At 44.5% G+C, this 15,057-nt stretch overlaps 1 protein-coding gene across 5 annotated transcripts; it reads right to left on the bottom strand.

Moving 5' to 3' along the window:
* Positions 1–31: 31 nt before the first annotated feature.
* Positions 32–12,524, bottom strand: AKTIP (AKT interacting protein). Of its 5 annotated transcripts, none has more exons than XM_016194844.2 (10): positions 12,400–12,524; positions 7,073–7,182; positions 5,271–5,476; positions 3,503–3,567; positions 3,320–3,420; positions 2,304–2,392; positions 1,855–1,953; positions 1,658–1,765; positions 973–1,033; positions 32–813 (listed from the first exon to the last, which is right to left on the bottom strand). In XM_016194844.2, exons 2-10 carry the CDS (start codon positions 7,112–7,114, stop codon positions 706–708), a joined length of 879 nt encoding a protein of 292 aa, XP_016050330.1. In that variant the 5' UTR covers positions 7,115–7,182; positions 12,400–12,524; the 3' UTR covers positions 32–705. The 5 variants fall into 5 exon arrangements, with proteins under 5 accessions (XP_016050330.1, XP_016050325.1, XP_060041516.1 ...); XM_016194839.2 differs by having other exon boundaries at positions 7,073–7,186; positions 12,400–12,523; XM_060185533.1 differs by having other exon boundaries at positions 32–810; positions 969–1,033; positions 7,073–7,186; positions 12,400–12,425.
* Between the last annotated feature and the right edge of the window lie 2,533 nt (positions 12,525–15,057).

Here is a 15,057-nt window from a genome sequence, read left to right as displayed (position 1 = left end):
AAGTTCTAGTTCCTCCATAAATGACAAAGAATGATCATTTACTGTTTTATTTTGTCTCTACAAAACACATTAGTCATTCACCATTTAAATATCTGACTTCATAAGAAACCGTTTTAACACTTTTTCTCCCTCTTGCCAGAAAAATACAGTAATTTGTTTAAAAAAACAAAACTATGAACAAGGTTGTGTTTCCTTTCACCCACCTAATATGTACCTCATCAACAGTAGTTTGAAAATCAGTAAGACAGTACGCTGAAGACTGAGGTTCAAATGATTTTCCACTTAAAGTGCTAACAAGCTAAGAAATCTGCTTTCCCTAGTTCTCTTCTCTCCACATCCTAACTTAGGTACAACTGAAACCACTGACTTAAAAACCATTAGAGAGTGCTGAACTGTCTACTATTAGTTTAAAAGAACCTAACTTACCTTTAGCATTATATTCAGAAAAATACTTAAGCCTCAGGGCCCCCAATAATTTGGAGTGCTAAACTAGATCACCCTAACACCACTTCTGACAGAAGCAATGCCTTAATAAGGGGTTTCCAAAATTTGCTGTTAGAACCTAAGCATACATGGACAACACTGTTATCAGTCACAGCTCTCACAGTTTTACTCTTCAGGCAGTCCTGTGCCATTGCTCAGCTTTAGCTAGGCCAGAGTCCAGCAGGAAAGTGCGTGGTGCACCAGCATCATCAGCTCGTATGTTTATGTTGCCGTTTTTTCTTCTTTACTGAAAGGTTGCACTGAGCCAGGCTTTACCCATGATAGGCCAGCAACATGAACACTTTTACTGTGCTGCTCTTCAGGCTTCTTCTAGGCACAAACACAGACCAAAGAACAAAAAAACCAAAAACAAATAATGAGGAAAAAGACTTTAGCACTGTACAGTCCCCTTCTACCCCCCCCCCCCCCAATAATCTCCAATGGAGACATTTTGGAAGTTGGTTTTTTGGTAAATGGTTATACACTTACTTTTGGAGTCAGCATCTTTTCTCTGGCCTCATCATGTACAGAAGGATTCCAGGGAGAAAAGCTTAAGGAAGACAGCATTATTAAACATCTTGCTGTTTGGCTTACTAGCTCTCTCTGTAATATCCACTTTTTAAAATACTTAATACTATTATAGTCATTCATCAGTTGTCAGTGGATAAATGATTTCCACACATTATCACTTAAGAGTGCACTGACATTGGGGTAAAGCTCACTGAGTCTCACAACAACCCTTAAGAACTTTTAAAGGTGAAGAAAACGAGCCATAGTACAGAAAGTTCTTGCTGGATAGCAGTCCCCAAAGCCAATGAGAGCACTAGCCTGCACTCTGAACCACTATGCTACAGTTTCCCCAGCAGCATGAATGTTTTTGAAGAACTGATAAAATCGTACTCCTCCAGATACTGTATTATAAACATCAAATGCTGGTACGGGAACCCACTTTGGACTTTCCTTCCTCTCACCAAATATCAATGTTGATAAGAATAGGGCCATTTAAAATGGACTTTGGCAAAACCTGCCAACTAAAAGGGCAGTGTTCAGATTTGTGCTTACTGTTGGCATAATATGCCAGTCTATGTAGAATTTTTTGAGATTTCAGAAGTATATATTACAGAAGTTGCCCCAATTACTATGAAACACACTTATCTTGAGAATGTCCACTTACCTAATCGCATAGGGATCTTCTATTTTAGGCTGATCAAATAAGCGAGCAGTGCACACCTTCACGCTGTCAACCACTTTACTTTTAAAAAGCTGAACATCTTTTTCATACCTGTGTTAAAAGTTAAAATGTCACTAACATAACTTATGTAGCTGAAGTTTCCAATCTAGTCTAAATAACAAAGAAAAAAAATGACATACAGCACTGCAGCTTCTGGGTTTAGAGGGCTTGCTGTATCGATCTTGTAGAAAATTCTCCTCGCATACATTAACACTTGCCAAATATGATTATGGTTCCGCCTGAAGGGAAAGATGGCATGCTTACTGATGCTTCCTTTTGCTGATTTATGTCACTAGAGAAGACTCATCTACTAACCTCCATTTTTTTTTTAAGATTTTATTTATTCCCTTTTGTTGCCCTTGTTGTTTTATTGTTGTCGTTGTTGGATAGGACAGAGAGAAATGGAGGGAGGGAGGAGGGGAAGACGGGGGAGAGAAAGACAGACACCTGCAGACCTGCTTCACTGCCTGTGAAGAGACTCCCCTGCAGTTGGGGAGCTGGGGGCTCGAACCAGGATCTTTACGCCGGTCCTCGCGCTTTGCGCCACGTGCACTTAACCCACTGCGCTACTGCCCGACTCCCTACTAACCTCCATTTTGTAAATGCTCTCTTCACATCCAGTTCCCCTGAAGTGGGATCAACTAGCGGGTGGAAGACAGGAATATCAAACACCAAGCGCTATATTTAAAGAGAGACATAGCCTTTAATGGAAGCAATGGACTTGATTAGACCCATACAGACAGTTCTAAAATAAAAGGGCTTAAGGACAGCCATGTTTAAAGAATTTTCCTAAATTATAACTAAGTTTTTCTATGAAGGAATGGGTAGGTCACTTTACTACAGTACAAGGATCACCATTCAGACAAACTCACCAATGTGTCCTGGAACCCCACCTACCCAGCTCTCTACCCCACTAGGGAAAAACCTGCTGGCACCCATGTTCAGTGGAGAAGCAATTACAGAAGCCAGAACTCCCACCTTCTGCACCCCATAAAGAATTTCGGTCCATACTCCCAGAGGGGTAAATAATGTTAGGGGAAGATGACCAGAGGGCTCTGAACTCCAATTCCATCAGCATCCGCAGAGAGGACATTTGCAAAAGATATAGATGTGACTTAGGAAAAGAAGACAGGACCACAGGGAAAAAAATGGGCAAATATATAACAGTAGCTATAGAAATAACAGTCAAACCCTGTCTGTGACCTTCGGAGAACAACTGCAATTTCCAATGGAGGGCATGGGGACACAATTCTGATGGTGGGAACAGTGTGGAATTATACCTGTTATCTTATGTATAAAATGCTTACCATTTACATAGCAAGTGCTGTAGCATAACTTCCAGCCCTGCTTCAGTGGCAAAAGGTGCATCTAACTCCACCCTGAAAGACTACTACTAAGTAGACAAATACACTGAGAAACGGAAATTGTAAAAGTGCTAACTACCTATGCATGAACAAGTCCCAAATATTGTACATTTTGAAAAATAAAAAACTTATCAAAAAAAAAAAAAGTGCTAACTACCTGGTCAGGAAAAGAAATCTCTACAAAGTTCTTTCAGCCCTCCCTCACTATGTGCTTAGAGAAGCCAGACTATCTCCTACTTACAGGACAGTCACCATCTGGGTAGTTGTCAGGGATGTAAACTGTAAACTTAAACACACCATCTTGATAAAGTCCGTGCCGTATAAATATTACTCCAAACCACACTGTAGGAAAAAACAAAGAGATTTAGGCCCAAGCTTGTGTTCGAGGGACCTAATAGGCTGTAAGTGAAGAATGAATCCTTACTTAAAGCAGAACGGTAGGACGGCTGCACATAAACACCTGGTAGCTTCTGCTTCACGACCAATGTACTGGAACAAAAGCAAGAGAGCCATGAAACTGTATGAATGGAAATGACTCAAATAGGTCAAACTGTCCCCCAGCCCACCCACCCCCATTCAAGTCTTTGAGAGAAGGATTAATCCTTTCAAGGGGCAGCTGATACCTTAAGCATACTAGTCAACTCAGCACAGTCTAATCTGTCCCTGATAATTGCCTCTTTAACTGGCTGCACAAAGACAGGCCCAAGATCAAGAAGGTAAGTCCAAACAGAGTCCAATCTTGGGGCAGGTAAAATAGCTCACTTCAATAGTGTGTTGCTTTGCCATGTGTGTGATCCAGGTTTGAGTGCAACCTCCAGGATACAATGAAGTTCTCACTATCTCTGCCTTTTATCTAAAAAAGAGCCTAGTTTTCCTCCCAGAAAACATGGCTGGCAGATGAATCTACCAGAGTGAGGTGCCAGAAACGCTCTTTTGTGCTCTCATACAGACAGCAGCTTTCGTACCACAATAGCAGTCTGTCTAGTTCACAGCCCAGTTTCAAAAACAAGGCCTCCATTATAAGCTAGAGAAACTACTACTACTAAATCACACCCAGCCAACTACACTGGGGCCTCAGACCTTCTAGCTATTACAACATTACTGCAGTGAAGGAGAGAGCTCAAGGGTGCTTTTAAAATAACTTGTACAGAGAAAATGGTTAAATCACCGAAGTTAAGATTTCTTCAAATTGGGCTGGGAGTCAGCTCACTGGGTAGAGCTCCATACCGATCCATTCATGAGAACTCAGGTTTGAGCTCTTCCTAGCACATGGGAGCAACTCATCTAACAGGCCCTAGGGTGTATGTGTCTGTCTTTCCAGTTCTCTTTTAGAAAGAATGAAGAAAAAAAAAATTTCCAAACTATCCTTATAACATATCATCAAACCAAATGCCATTTGCACTCCTTCACTAATTGAGCCCCTGTGATGGAACAGGCACCGCGTCATTTCTGCTGCTCTACAGAAGTGCTCATCTGTTCAGGCTATAGACAGAGAAAACTTCAGACTAGTCAAGCTCTTCTGTGAAACCCAAATCTTTACAACTGCTCAATAATTACCTAGTTTTGCTTCTAGGAGGAGTCACAAGGAACAATTCAAATCCCTTCGGTAGTGACAAACCTTCGGGGTTTGGAAACAGCTCTAGTAAGTGCTATTCAAGTTCTCTCTTCTCCAAGTGAGCAGCACTAGTTCCTTCCTTAAGGAATGGCTTCCTGACCTCAGCCTTATCAGCTGCTAGTCAGAAGGAAGCACAAGCTTCACATGGGTCCACTCCAAAGATTTATCCTAACAATTATCCTAAACAATTATCGTCAGCAAGTGTGAATTCCTCGCCTTGAATAAAAGAGGACTGAAATTAAGTTCCTTATCTATAGAGGTATTTAATCTTAGTTTCTTCTTCCACAGATTCTCCAGACAGACATGGCAACTACAGAGTACAATAGCCTTTACAGCTTATTTACCCACCTTGTGAATAAGAATCATTAGGAGAGGCTATTTCTGTAACACTACTTAGGCTTTGATTAAGAGAGATTATATCACCAGCAATGGCCACCATCATCATTCTGTACACATAAAGGCTTGTACTGGAGACTTAGTAGATGTGAGCTTTAGGACTAAATGGCTATCGTTTAGTGAATCCATCAGAATAAACTTCATGGATGATTCAAAATTTAACAGTACGTGAGACACTTACAATTCTGCAAGAAGAGAGTACTCCAGGTAGAAGGGTCCATATGAAGCATGTGTGCCATTTGTGGACTGTGCTGCTGGGGCGGGAGACGTCGGTTTAGTTATGGGCAAAGCATTTTTGGGAATAGAAGGCAGCTGTTTCTTTGGAGCGGTGCGTGGAGGACTGGTTTTCACGTCCCCTGTCAATGTCTTCTCCTCACCATCAGATCTCTATTAAAGATGAAGTGTTGAGAACATCTGTTAGGCTGTTTCTTCAATCACGAAAGTACACGATATACTTAGTCCATGACCTAAAAGCTGGAATTATTTCTTTACAAAGACATTCTAGCACAGTGATCAAGATGACTTAATGTTTTCAGCAAACAAGTCATTGTAAACGCAAAAGGACACTGAAGCGAGACTAAAGCATTAGAAAACTTTCATTAGCTGCATCTTATCTAGATAATAAAGCCAGTATATACAGGATTTAAGTGAAACAGGAAGATGCAGTTTCTTCTGGTGGTCCCAATAAGAGAATGCGGGGTTATTAAGCCAATAGACAAAAATGCAAGACTAGGAAAGTTCCTTGGCTGTAGAGGGTCAAGAGCCAAGAAGCTTGAAATAAACAGAATATGACTAGAATTAGTGATACTGGGTGTTTGCACTTAGGTTAGAAACAAAAGATGAAACTATTCTCTCACTTGCTTGGGTCTGATTTTGATCTTGTCCCTAATAGATGTTTTCACATTTGGACTATCATCAGCATAAACTGTCATCCATCCTTAGTCAAAGACAAAGGTCTAAATGAGTCAAAGATTAAACTACCATCCACAGGTACTTCCTTGTCTTAAATACACTCAAAAGCAGTTTAATTAGCTGTATTTAAAATATATGTCACATATAAAAATGATTAACAATGGTATTTTCTTAGAGACAGAATTGTGGATTATGTTTATTTTTGTCACATATTTTATGCTATTTAAAAATAAAGATGCATTTTTTAATATTTTATTTATTTATTCTCTTTTGTTGTCCTTGTTTTTATTGTTGTAGTCATTGTTGGATAGGACAGAGAGAAATGGAGAGAGGAGGGGAAAGGCAGGGGGGGGAGAGAAAGATAAGACACCTGCAGACCGGCTTCACCGCCTGTGAAGCGATTCCCCTGCAGGTGGGAAGCCAGGGCTCGAACCAGGATCCTTACACCAGTCCTGAGCTTTGCACCACCTGTGCTTAACCCACTGTGCTACCACCCGACTCCCAAAGATGCATTTTTTTTGTAACTAAAAAAACAGACATCTTAAAAAGAAAAACTCAAGATTGACTTGACTGCACTGGGCTTGTCTTCCCAGAGACTTTTCTTAGTGGGTTACAGATTTAATCACATGTAAATATAACCCAGATCAATAGTCTTTATTACAGTTGTATTAACAGAATGATTTCTGTTTGAGGCTTGACGCCAAGGAACATGACTAACTGGCAAAATAATTTCCCAAAAGTAAATTCTAAACTAGAAAATGCAGGTGATTCTTACTAACAATATAGACAGCCTCGTATGAATTGTTCTGGCCTTTATTCTCCCCCTCCCTAATTTTATTGGGGGTGTGTGGATGGTTTACAGTACATTTTGTTGAGATATGGGTACAACTCTTCATTTCCCCCAGGTAGGAGTGTGTTGCATAAGCAAAACATTCTCATACCAACCTAGGCCCTTTACTATCATTATGCAACAGGATCCTAAAGTTCCCTTCCTTCCTTTCCCAGAGTCCTTTCCTTTGGTGCATTACACCAAACCCAGACCAAGTTTAACTTTGAGTCTGTTATACCTACTTTGCGAACTGAGCTTGTAGACATACTCCAAAAAGGGTTCATAACGTGTACTCCAAACAAAGAAATCCGGTGATGTGTGTCATCAAACTCTGCTGCTTTCAAACTCCACTCTACCTTTAAACAAAGTGAAAAAAGAAACACAACAACATCAACAGTGAAGATTTCCAAAATAGTTAAAAACTAAATCTGGTGGTCCGGGAGGTGGCGCAGTGGATAAAGCATCAGACTCTCAAGCTTGAGGTCCCGAGTTCAATCCCCGGCAGCATATGTACCAGGGTGATGCCTGGTCCTTTCTTCTCCTATGTTTCTCATTAGTAAATAAATCTTTAAAAAAAAAAACAAAAAACAACTAAATCTAAAGCACATACGAGTATAACATTATATTATACTTATAAAAACCTAGTGGGGGGGGGCCCTTCATATATTTTTTTCTTCAGTATACTCCACCCTCCAGCTTCCTAATTAATTCCTTTCCTACCTTGAAATGCCCACAAGAATCTGTACTTTGTCCATGACCAGAATTCAGAACACTCAGGAACACAGTTGAGCTTTGGTACCAGAAATACAGAAGACATGGACCTCAACAGTTGCTACTACCATGCTGTATAGGCCTTAACTGCTGGGAGAGCCAAATTCAGAATGTTTTGTACCCACACAGACATAAAACCCACCACTGTTCCCAGGGTTACGGGAATTCAAGATCCAAGGAGAATGACTTCAAAGCATCTTAAATGAGCTATCTTAAATGGTTACTATTTCCAGAAAAAGAAAAAAAAAAACCAGTAGCCTATGAAATAAGAAAAGTACAGATGGAAGATAGAAAATGTAAGAATATAAGAAGGGAGTCGGGCGGTAGCACATCGGGTTAAGTGCAGGTGGCTCGAAGTGCAAGGACCGTGGTGGCTTAAGGATCCTGGTTCGAGTCCCTGGCTCCTCACCTGCAGGATAGTCGCTTCACAGGCAGTGAAGCAGGTCTGCAAGTGTCTTTCTCTCCCCTTCTCTGTCTTCCCCTCCTCTCTCCATTTCTCTCTGTCCTATCCAACAACGACGACATCAACAACAATAAAACAACAAGGGCAACAAAAGGGAAAATAAATAATAAAAAATAAAAAAAAACAAGGGCAACAAAAGGGAATATATATTTGAAAAAAATATAGGAAGAAAGATGGAAGAAAACATGAGGGGTAAATGCACTCTAACACGATGACTCAGAAAACAATCTTTTTCAACTGCTTAGTGTGGAGACTTCAACCAGGCTACGACTCACCAGGGAGAACACAGACTTTATCATGTGCTCTACCTTTACTGAACCTGGGTTCGAGCCCCTGGTAACCACAGAGAAGCACTGCAAAAAGGTGAAGCTTCATAAGCCATTAAGCAGCACTGTGGTCTGTTTCTCTTTCTCCATCTGGAAGGGAAATCTCATAGAAACGGTGGAATCAGATTAGACTGTTATGTGGAAAACAAATATTACACACATACAAACTACTGCATTTTAATGTCAACTGTAACCCACTAGTCTCCCTAATAAAGTACATATTAAAAAATTTTTCCAAAAAAAAAAAGTAGTGGAATCATGTACCAGTTAAAAAAAGGAGTGGGGAGTCAAGTGGTAGCGCAACGGGTTAAATACACGTGGCGCGAAGTGCAAGGATCCTAGTTCGAGCCCCCAGCTCCCCACCTGCAGGGGAGTCGATTCAAAGGCAAAGCAGGTCTGTAGGTGTCTTTCTCTCCCCCCCTGTCTTCCCCATCTCTCTTCATTTCTCTCTGTCCTATCCAACAACGACATCAATAACAATAACTATAACAATAAAAACAAGGGCAACAAAAGGAAATAAAATGCTTTGAAAAAAATTTTTTTAAAAAAAGGAGGGGACGAATATGGGATGATCTCACTCTCAGGCACAAGTTGAAAAACAAGATCAGAAGAGAAAACACAAGTAGAACCTGAACTGGAATTGGCGTATTGCACCAAAGTAAAAGACTCTGGGGTGGGTGGGTGGGGAGAATACAGATCCAAGAAGGATGACAGAGGACCTAGTGGGGGTTGTATTGTTATATGGAAAACTGGGAAATGTTATGCATGTACAAACTATTATATTTACTGTTTAATGTAAAACATTAATTCCCCAATAAAGAAATTTAAAAAAAGGAAGGCAGGACCATAGGAAAAATGGGGAAAAGTATAGATAATATAAACATATAAAAATGTAGATAGATAGACCATTATAAAAATAATAGGCAACCCGTTTCTTGGGAGAATCACTGCAGTTTCCAGTGGAGGGAATGGACACAGAACTGGTGGTGGGAACGGTGTGGGATTCTACCCCATTATTTTGCAATTTTGTAATTCACCAATGAAATAAAACAATGTAGGCTAGAGTTTAAAAAAAAAAAAGGAGGGGTGGGTGGGTGGTGTCAAACCTGGTTGATCACACAAGTTACAATGTGCAAGGACTCAGGTTCAAGACCCCGTCCCCACCTGCAGGGGGGGAAACTTTGCAAGCTGTGAAACAGGGCTGCAGGTGTCTGTCTCTTTGCCTCTGTCTTCCCCCTTCCCTCTCAATTTCTCTCTGTCTCTATGCAATAATAAATAAAAATAAAAAAAGAGGAGGAGAAAACAAGTGTACAGGAAGTGCAGGAATAGGCTTTAAGGAAATATCAAACAAAATACAAATATACACAAGAGTATACATGATAGCCACAAACACAATCTTCCACCAAAGCTTCAAGTAGTGATAAGCATGTCTCAAAGGTTACAAAGTTAGTGGGTCATTTACTAAAAATACAAAAGAGGCAAAGGGAAAACTGTGGAGTTGTAAGAACAACTACTACTTGCTCTTGGGTGATTTTCCCCCAAGGTCAATTACATTTAAAGTAGGGCTTCACTGAGTTCCTACACCAATCAAAAGGCTAAAGGTGAGAAGAGTCAAAACATTAAATAGAAACATATCAAATAATCATGCCCCAAACGTCACAATCACTAGAAGTTTCCTCTGATAAGACTACAGCGTCCACAGGTGGATGTCAGATTCCCCAGATCCTGCCAGGTGCCCATCATTGCTGTTTTGCTTTCCAAGAGAAAATGCCACTCAGTGACTATAATTAAATCAAGGAACCAAAGAGCCTGGCTCATCTGCTTACCTGCTTCCTTACAGGAGCAAAAGCCCTGAGCAAATCTGCCCCGACAGGTGAGTCATGTTATGGAATGAAAATGGTTGGGCATCAAAAATGTGTGCGGCCCTACTCCTATTCGGCCCAAACATTAAAAACCAAACAAACAAAAAACCAAAAAAGAAAAAACACGTTATTTATGTGATTCAGCAGGATGGGCAGCACCTCACTGCCATCTAAGCCAGACCAGGTCTAGCAGGAGACTCCTTCGCCTGAGCCAGTCCCGAGCTGACTAGGGTAGGCCGGTCAGTCACCTAACATGTTAACGACTCAACGACCCTGTTTTTTTGTGTTTGTTTGTTTACGATCGTGTCTTTAAGCCTCAAGTGAAACCTGTCCCCAGTCCCTCCTCACTGTAAGAGTCCACTGCGGCCTTTTTGTTTCGCGTTTGTGACTGGTCACCCGGAGAAATCCCAGCACGCTCCTGAGGAATAAACGACATCGTTCACTCCTACGCCAGGGCGGGCATCACCTCGCAGGGCCGACACAAGTGGGGTGAATACGCCGGTCAAAAAGAAGCAATTTTGGAATCGCTCGTTTGGGCCTGGGTGGTGGCCACCTGGTTGAGCGCACAGGTTACAGTGCACAAGGACACCTGGGTTCGAGCCCCCGACCCCCACCTGCACAGCGGGAAAGCTTTGCAAGTGGTGAAGCAGGGCTGCAGGTCCCTCTTTCCCTTTCCTTCTCAGTCTCTGGCTGTCTGTATTCAATAAAGATAGTAAATAAATAAATAAATAAATAAATAATTGAAAAAAAAAAAGAAAGGGGGGTCAGGTGGTAGCGCAGTGGGTTAAGCGCACGTGGCGCAAAGCGCAAAGAGCAGCATAAAGATCCCGGTTCCAACCCCAGGCTCCCCACCTGCAGGGGGTTCACTTCACAGGCGGTGAAGCAGGTCTGCAGGTGTCTCTCTCTCCCCATCTCCGTCTTCCCCTCCTCTCTCCATTTCTCTCTGTCCTATCCAACAACGGCAATGACAATAATAATAATGACAACAACAAAGGCAACAAAATGGGGGGAAAACAGTCTCCAGGAGCAGTGGATTCATAGTGAAGGCGCGCTCCAGCAATAACCCTGAAGGCAAAAAAAAAAAAGTGGGAAGAGGATGCCAGGTGGTGGTGCACCTGGTTGAGTGCACACGTTACAATGCGCAAGGACCAGGGTTCAAGCCCCTGGTCCCCACCTGCAGGGGGAAAGCTTCACGAGTGGTGAAGTAGAGTCGCAAGTGTCTGCCTCTCTCCCTCTCTATCTCCCCCCCTTCCCTCTATATCTCTGGCTGTCTCCACCAATAAAGAACATTAAAAAAGATTAAAAAAAAAAAAAAAAAGGACTCGCTCCTTAAACCCTAATGGGGAAAAGACCAACGAACATAAACGTGAAGCCTAGACACTCAACCACTCCCGAGCCCCCCGCCCCACCTGCAGGGCTGCAGGTGTCTCTGTTTCTGTCTCTTCCCTCTGGATTTCTGGCTGTCTCTAGCCGATAGATAAAGTAATGATGATGATAAAACTGCTCATTCAATCATATGGAAGGGGGGAAAAACAACCAAGAACGGCGACCGCCGCGATTCGCACACAGCTGGGAAGACTTGGCCCGGACGTGGCACGAAGCCAAACCCGAGCCGGGCGCCGCTGCCTCCCGATGGGTCCCCTGCTGGCTGGGGCTGGCGGCAGCGCCCTCGACCCCCCGGCCCCCCGACCCCCGGGACAGGCCCCCGAAATGCGCAGAAGAGAAGCCCAGAGCGAAGACGTCAACAGCCGCGAGGCGCGCAGGATCGGGCCCGGACAGGGCGCTCCGCAATCTGGACAAACAGGTCTCGGCCGACACCGTCACCGCCACCACCGCCGCGGGTCAGGGGCCGCGCTTGCGCCGGGCTTGGGGGTGCGGGGCTGCGGGGCTGCGGGGCTCCAGGACGCTGCCCTCCAGGCGGGGTTAAGGGAGCGGACCGGCCTGCCCCGCGCGACCCCCCGCAAGCTCGGCAGGTGCCGGCGAAGGCGGACAGGTGCCGCCCCGCCCCTGTGTCCCAGCGCGGCCGCCGTCGCGGGGGAGTCGGGAGCCTGGCTGGACAAACGCCGAGGCCGGCGACGCCGGCGCCCCAGGTGCAAGGACTCCAAGGCCCGGACGTGTCCGACAACCCGCCGGGCAAGGCGCCTCACCTCAGCGCCTTCAGTGCACGGATCCCGGCGGCCCAGCGGTGGCGGCCCCTCAGCATCTCCGGCCGCAGGTCCCTACCGGCCCCTGCCCGCAGCCCGCCCCGCCCTGCTCTCAGATACGAGCCCCGCCTCCTGCCACGCCCCTGTCCTCAGGCTTCCGCCCAGCCCCCCAAATCCTATTGGCTGGCGCACCTGTCTGTCAAATGCGCTTTTCCGGGGCGTGGAGACAGTACCGCGTCCTGCCAATCAAATCCGCTCGGCTCAGGTGGGGCCGCGCTGGACCCGCCCCCTACGTAACAGGCCCTGGCGCGAGCGTGTCGGTCTACAAAGTAAAGGTCCAAGGAGGGGAGGAAACAAGCAACTACCCCCACACAATTGGTCGCCGCGTCAGCCAGTCAGGACAGAGGCCCGCCCCCGGCGTGTGCCTGACCGTCTCGACCATTGAAAAGGCTGTGACTGCGGCTTTTCTCAGGCTGCTCCAGGGCGGGGCTGGGGCGTCCGAGGCGGCCTGGGGTGCGGAGGCCTGGGCTGCTCCGCTCCGCCTCTCTCTGCCCCGCCCCACCCCTCTCCGCCGCAGCCACACTGCGGGTCCCGTCTAGCTCGTATGAGTTTAGCAGAGAAGGTTCCAGGCTGCACCGATTAGGTTAAACACAACCTTTTAACCAGCTGTCAGTGGTAGCCTGTTTGATTAAAATGTTAGTTAAGTGGAAACACTATTCGGAAGAGAATTCGGCTTGTAATTTATAGTTAAAAAAAAAAAAACTTCGGTGACTGTCTTCAGTTGTTTTAAACATATTCTCTCGTGCTTTCAGATATTTTTTAAAAAGCTGGACTGGTTGAATCTGGAAAAATTGACGTTAGGTGACACACAGACTGTCAGAGAATGGAAGAGCTCTGGGATACAGATAAAGCCCCCGCAGGAGCACTGTGGCAGCATTTTTATATAATAAAAGGCGGGGCTGGAGAGATAGCACAATAGTTATGTAAGAGTCTCATGCCTGAGGCTCCAAAAGTCCCCGGTTCAGTTCCTGGCACCACCATAAATCAGAGCTGAGCCATGCTCCGGTAAATAGATATAAAAAGCATATATAAGGGACCGGGCGGTGGCGCAGCGAGTTAAGCGCACATGGCGCAAAGCACAAGGACTGGCATATGGATCCTGGTTCCAGCCTCTGGCTCCCCACCTGCAGGGGGGTCACTTCACAGGCAGTGACGCAGGTCTGCAGGTGTCCATCTTTCTCTCCACCTCTCTCTGTCTTCCCCTTCTCTCTCGATTTCTCTGTCCTATCCAACAACAACAGCAACAAGGGCAACAAAATTGAAAAAATGGCCTCCAGGAGCAGTGGATTTGTAGTGCAGGTACTGAGCCCAGCAATAACCCCGGAGGCAAAATAAAGCACATATAAGACCCAATTTATAGAAGCCAAATGGCTACAGTTAGAACCTGGTATTTACCTTTGTCACAAATTCCAGGCTGATTCTGTTGCTCACTGAAGTTCAAGACCCTCCCCTGTGGCAACATAGCTCCTGTTCGTCTGGTTATTTTAAATTTTAAATTATGATTTTTTAATCTCACAAGTCCTCACTTTTTACCACATTAAACCCTTTCTTGCTCAAAAGCTTTCCACAGAAAACATAGCAGACCGAGTAAAAGCTAAACAGCATAATTTACTAGACATACCATAGGCTCACCTCCTTCCCATATTCCATCTCATTTCCCACCTCTCTCTTTAATACTGATGGACTTTCACACCTCCAAAGTGTTTTCTTTACAATAGTGGCTCCTCTTAGGATGCCTTCCCAATTGGTGACCAAACTTGTTTTCTCACACTCAAAAGAGGGAAAATACTCTCCCCTACTAGGTTGTTTGTTTGATTTGTGGTTGAACAATTTGGTTGAAAATCTGTTCAAAGTCTGGTAAAATGACCTCCTTGTTGAATGGCAGGCAGCCAAACTCTTCTAATTGTAATCCCCAGGGTTAGTTCAGAAATCCAGCTTCCTCCCCATGCTAAAAACACTCCTGATCCACTTCCTTTCGTCCACTTGGACTACTTTTTGACTACTTACTATGCAGGGCATTGCAATATTGCAATCAGTAAAGAGAAAGGCAAGAGGGGAGTCCTTTTTTCTGACCATAGGTGGCCTCTCTTGGTTCCTCACTGCTTCCATTCCTCCCAGCCTTCTTTGTAGACTCAGCATTCTCTTCCAAGCAGTCCTCTGACCCCACCCTCTGCTCTTGCCACTTTATCTTTTCTCCAAGCTTTACCAGAGACTCACATCTATTTCTCCATCTGTCTCAGGATGACTCCAACTGAGCTTCAGATGCATATCAGTGAGAATCTTTCTTTTATTTTTATTTTTTAAAAATGTCTATTTATTCCCTTTTGTTGCCCTTGTTTTTTATTGTTGTTGTTATTGATGTTGTTGTTGGATAGAACAGAGAGAAATGGAGAGAGGCGGGGAAGACAGAGAGGGGGAGAGAAAGATAGACACCTGCAGACCTGCTTCACCGCCTGTGAAGCGACTCCCCTATAGGTGGGTAACTGGAAGCTGGAACCGGGATCCTTACGCAGGTCCTTGCGCTTTTCGTCACCTGCGCTTAACCCACTGTGCTACCGCCTGACTCCCCAGTGAGAATCTTTCTTACTCATGCAAGAAAAC

This window comes from Erinaceus europaeus, chromosome 2 (genome assembly GCF_950295315.1).
Source record: "Erinaceus europaeus chromosome 2, mEriEur2.1, whole genome shotgun sequence".
Lineage (NCBI taxonomy): Eukaryota > Metazoa > Chordata > Mammalia > Eulipotyphla > Erinaceidae > Erinaceus > Erinaceus europaeus.
The sequence above is the reverse complement of the archived record's forward strand: the minus strand, read 5'-3'. Positions and strand labels throughout refer to the sequence as shown.